The 5,298-nt window shown below is 33.8% G+C and overlaps 1 protein-coding gene across 1 annotated transcript in view; it reads left to right on the forward strand.

Annotated features, from left to right (window-relative positions):
* LOC106473520 (protein MON2 homolog) overlaps positions 1–5,298 on the forward strand; it is a 53,440-nt gene that overhangs the window by 18,344 nt on the left and 29,798 nt on the right. The window contains exon 7 of the mRNA XM_022401940.1: positions 2,808–2,918. Within this exon, the coding sequence (XP_022257648.1) occupies positions 2,808–2,918 (111 nt within the window). The remainder of the gene's footprint in view (positions 1–2,807; positions 2,919–5,298) is intronic.

Genomic DNA, 5,298 nt, shown 5'->3' on the forward strand with positions numbered 1-5,298 from the left:
AACTTCTGGAGATAGGAATGGCACTGTAGTGTTTTAGATACCGTATAACAAATCACCTGCTGAAGATAGGGATAGCACTGCAATGTTTTAGATACCTTTAATGAATCACCTGCTGGAGATAGGAATGGCACTGTAGTGTTTTAGATACCTTGGAAAAATCACCCGCTGAACGTAATGGTACTGCAATGTTGTAGATACCTTTAACAAATCATCTTCTGGAGATAGGAATGGCATTGCTCGAGGGTATGGTGCATTTTAGTGTTGTAGATACCTTTAACCCTCTCTCCACAGGTATCTTTTTCTGTGCATGTCATGAGGTTTTGGTGAGGTACATTCAAAATTTAATTAAACTACTTTCTTTTTATGGTATACCAATTAATACAGCATAAAACTGTAACTAATAATCCATATATTAATGGTATATAAGTTTTATATTCTTAATTTTATAAGGCAATATTTTAATTGAATTGTGACATTTTCTCTCTAGGCGTCCTGTGTCTTCTCTAATTTATTCACCACCCTTCCAAGAAGTATGAAATTGAACGTAAATTGCTTATTATAATATTGTCATTGCTCAGGCAAACATAATTCTCATGGTCTTCAATCTTATTTGGTCACAGAGCCATAAAATAGACAACCAAATCCCTCTTGCCATGACCACCTGTCACAGCCTCTCTTTTAGAAATTGCCAATAGTTCTCACTGCCCTTCAATACTACATAATTTAAAACCAATAGAAATCCAATGTTTTCATCTATCAAATGACATATATTACACTGTTTTCTGTAAAGAAAAGTGTCAATTTTGCTTTCAGTTCAAGCTATTTATACCCATGGGAAATATGGTGACAAGTTTAGATGAATTTTTAACAGCTTTTGTCGCATTGATAGAAAGCCATAAAAATTGTGATAGTTATGGGATATTGTCTGCTTCTTTCATGTTATTAATGTGTGTTCTTTGGTATATTATTTAGTTAAATAAAAAATTATTTAGCTCAGTACAACCATTAATATAAAAAACTAGGGTTAAGTGTCATTGACAGTTGACAGCAAAAAAAAAAAGAGGACCGAGATAGGTATTGTGTATTCTTTATTTATTATTATAAAAGTAACTAAAATGTAAAAAAATAGAAAACTTTTAATGTTAGATTAAGTGAAATAAATAATAATAATATAAGAAAAAATTTTCATGAGGTATGCTCTCAAGTAGCTCATGTATAAAGTAATTTGATAGAGTAATGTGAACTGCACACTTAACAATTGATTTAAAACTTATAAGTGTGTGAATAGTAATTAGTCAGGGTTCAAAGGGCAATAAAACAATAAAATTTAAGTATGAATAGATGTATACTGTTATGAATGTAAAGCTATTTAGGATAAACAACTGTAGTTTTGTGTTACAATTTGAAGTCAGTATAGAAAGAAAAAAGGGTAATTTAGATTTATTTTGATTTTTTTGTGGTTACAAGGTCAGTCAAACTGACCAATCTTATATAAATTTAGGTTAGAGAAAATAACAGATAAAATATAAAGTTTTACTGAAAAAACAACATTTGACATTTATTTAGGAGGTTTTAGAGATTATACAAAATTTAAGATTTTTGACATGAAGAAAAGTGTTTTTAATATCAATGTGAAAATCACCTATTACTCTGACTAGTATATAGAAATACTGTATATATATTCACAGACAAATATTTAGTAAAAATACTTCATTAAAAAACTGATTTTTTATCTACAAAAGACTTGTAATGTTTACTAAAAGTCTGCCAAATTGTGGGAAGATACACTTAGTGTATTAAAAGTTATAGTATGGAAACTATAATGATTACAAAATGGTTATGAAGTCAGTTGGTTCAACTGACCTCATAGTGAGAGAATTAAGAGATCACTTGCTGGAGGGTATGGTGCATGTTAATTTTGTAGATGTATTTAAAAATTCACCTACTGGAGGTAAAGATGCCACTGGAATATTGTAAATACCTTCAAAAAATCAACTGCAGGAGGATATGGTACATTACAGTATTGTAGTTGCCTTGTCTTTAAGAATCTCTTGCTTGAGGGTATGGTACATTACAGTGTTGTAAACACCATTAAAAATCACTTTCTGGAGGATATGGTACATTGCAGTGTTGTAGTTGCCTTGTCTTTAAGAATCTCTTGCTTGAGGGTATGGTACATTACAGTGTTGTAAACACCATTAAAAATCACTTTCTGGAGGATATGGTACATTGCAGTGTTGAACCAGCCTTGTCTTTAAGAATCTCTTGCTTGAGGGTATGGTACATTACAGTGTTGTAAACACCATTAAAAATCACTTCCTAAGGATATGGTACATTACAGTGTTGTAAACACCATTAAAAATCACTTTCTGGAGGATATGGTACATTGCAGTGTTGTAGTTGCCTTGTCTTTAAGAATCACTTGCTTGAGGTTATGATACATTACAGTGTTGTAAACACCATTAAAAATCACTTCCTGGAGGATATGGTACATTACAGTGTTGTAGTTGCCTTGTCTTTAAGAATCACTTGCTTGAGGTTATGATACATTACAGTGTTATAGATACCTTTAACAAATCAGCTACTGGAGGTAAGGAGGAACTGTAATTTTGTAGAAACATTTTTAGCAATCATTGGCTGAAAAATGTTTTGGTTTAGTATAACTCTTCCAGTTATAAAATATTGATATGAGAATTTGTATTGCATTCATATGACATTCCTGTACTTGAACACATTGTTATTTGTTGTAATTCAGCTAGTCTTTGTTTACTTTTAATTTATAAAAGTTTTGATGATTCATTTTGCAGGTTTGTCAGCATCCACATGTACGGATGAGAGAATGGGGAGCAGAAGCAGTCACCTACTTAGTGAAAGTGGCTTTGAGCTACAGGTATGAGCCACCTCTAAAAGAGAGAAAGGTAATTAGTTAGACTTTGTTTTCGTTTACTAAAATGTTGTTTAAATCACTGTTACTTTATTTATATAAATGTTGTGATACAATAGCTGGTGATGTCCTAAAATACTGGATGCTTGAGCTCTAAATTGGAAGTTTCTATGAGGTGTACATTACTTCTGATGAGACAGCTGTCAGTATGCTTAAGTAACTTTATGTATGTTTAGAACATTGTGGCCCTCCTTCCATCATAAGATTGGGAGAGATGGCCAGTAAATAAGGGAGGTGGTATCAGCTGTATAGGATCCTAGCTGATAGTTTTCATAGCATTTTGCACAAACTTCTGTTGTAAGTTTCAAGGTGATATTCTAGTCTTAATATCTAACAGAACAGTTTACATTTTAAAGTTGCCTCTGCAATAGGATTGTTTATTAGGGTTCTCTAAGTGGTGTGTGAAAGTATTCTTGCTACGTCTAGTGCTGTCAGCCCTAAATAGCTCCTATGTAGTATTAGATAAAGCTTCTGAGGTTCTTGCATCTTTCTTATAGTGATCAAAGTACTACAGCCTGATGTCTTGTTGCTCTGGAGATGGTTTCCTTGATAGAAGATTTGTACGGCTAAGAATCTTAAATCTTTAGTACAGTAATCCATTCATCTTGTCTAGGTGGCTCTAATTTTGCTTGTGTCTTATAGTCAAGTTTTGAGATGTAATAGATATGACAAATATACTGTGGCTGGAATACTATTATCATAGACACTTTTAATTGTTTAAAATCCCTAAGGGACTAGATTAAAATGTAATATTTAAAAATGCAGTAGGTATAATACTAATGTCTTATATTAATTAAATTTGTAACTGCTCTTTGCTGGCTTGTAAAAGATGTTCATGCCATAAAAATTAAAATGTTTCTTTGTTTATGTGTGTCATTCAGTTGCTTTTATTTATTAATTAGTATTCCATTTAATATTTCTAAATAAAGAGGGATCATACAATAGAAAAGTTTTAATCAGACAGTTTTTTTCTATTTTACAAGGCAGTCACTGTTAAGTATGTAACACATTACTCACCTAACCATAATGGCCTCAAAAAACCCTAATCACATACATCCTACAAGTCCTAAGGGATACACTTTAAATTATATAGTGTAATAATATCCTTTAGAGCAAGACCTAAAGAGCACAAAAACAGTAAGAAACTAATAGACACAAAACTCTATCATTGTAGGTCATATGTTTCTCCATTAACTGGAACAACTACAAGTTTCTCAACACAGAAAAATTTTTTAAAGTACGAAAAATCACAGAAACCTTTCACATTAGTACAAGAAAACCAAGCATTAACTGAAATACAGGTTTAACAGACTTTGATATTCCATTTTTAACTAACAGATTTACCAATAAGTTATCCCCCACTGCATTATATTCAAGAAATACAACAACAGCAGGAACTACACAGCATAGTCACAAGTAAATAGACACCACCTTTTCAGAAAAAATTAAATTTTTCAGTCATATTCACATGAATTGATATATTTATAATTTAATTAATATCTAGTAGATCTTCCTTTCGCTTCGTGGAGTTCGTTGATCCTTTGGGGCATTGTGAGAATCATCTTGTCAATTTTAGATTGTGGGATTTTTGCCCACTCTTGCTTCAAAACTTGGAGTAGATCGCTATTCGAAGTTGGTTTCTTTGGTTGTTTCTTGACTTGCTGGTCGAGTATGGCCCAGAGGTTTTCGATGGGGTTCAAGTCAGGAGATTGGCTCGGCCAGGGCAACTTCTGGATACCATTTTCTTCCTGCCATTTCTGGGTTTTTCTAGCAGTATGACACGGTGCTCCATCTTCCTGGAACAATGTTGTGTTCTTGTCCACGAAACCAGAGGAATAAAGTGGCAAGAGTTCTTCCTCCAGTATTTCGACATATTTCGCAAAATTTATGTGTCTAATGCACTCCACTAAGCTTGATCTCCCACCAACCCAAACAGCTTCCCAAACCATCATGCTGAAACCACCATGCTTCAGAGTTGGTTGCAATCTGTTGAGCTAAAACTCTTGGTGAGGCATTCTCTAGACCCATATCCTTCCACTGTCCGAAAATTGAGTGAATCTTGATTCGTCTGAGAACAATACGGTCTTCCAAAAGTCCAGAGGCTTGGTCATCATATCATTTGCCCACTTCTTTCACCTGACTATGTTGGCAGGTCTTAATAAGGGCTTCCGTGTAGCTGCACTGCAACGATAAGAGATTTCGGGCTCATCCCACCAACTTTGGCCACTTCTGCAGTCGTTAATCTGGGATCCATTTCGATGCTCCTCTTGACAGCTCTTTTTGTCTTCACCGATGGACCAGAACGACCCGGACACTGCTCAGTTGTTTCCTTGCCATTTTTCCTGAACTGCACA

Source organism: Limulus polyphemus, unplaced genomic scaffold, assembly GCF_000517525.1.
Source record: "Limulus polyphemus unplaced genomic scaffold, Limulus_polyphemus-2.1.2 Scaffold6246, whole genome shotgun sequence".
Taxonomy (NCBI): domain Eukaryota; kingdom Metazoa; phylum Arthropoda; class Merostomata; order Xiphosura; family Limulidae; genus Limulus; species Limulus polyphemus.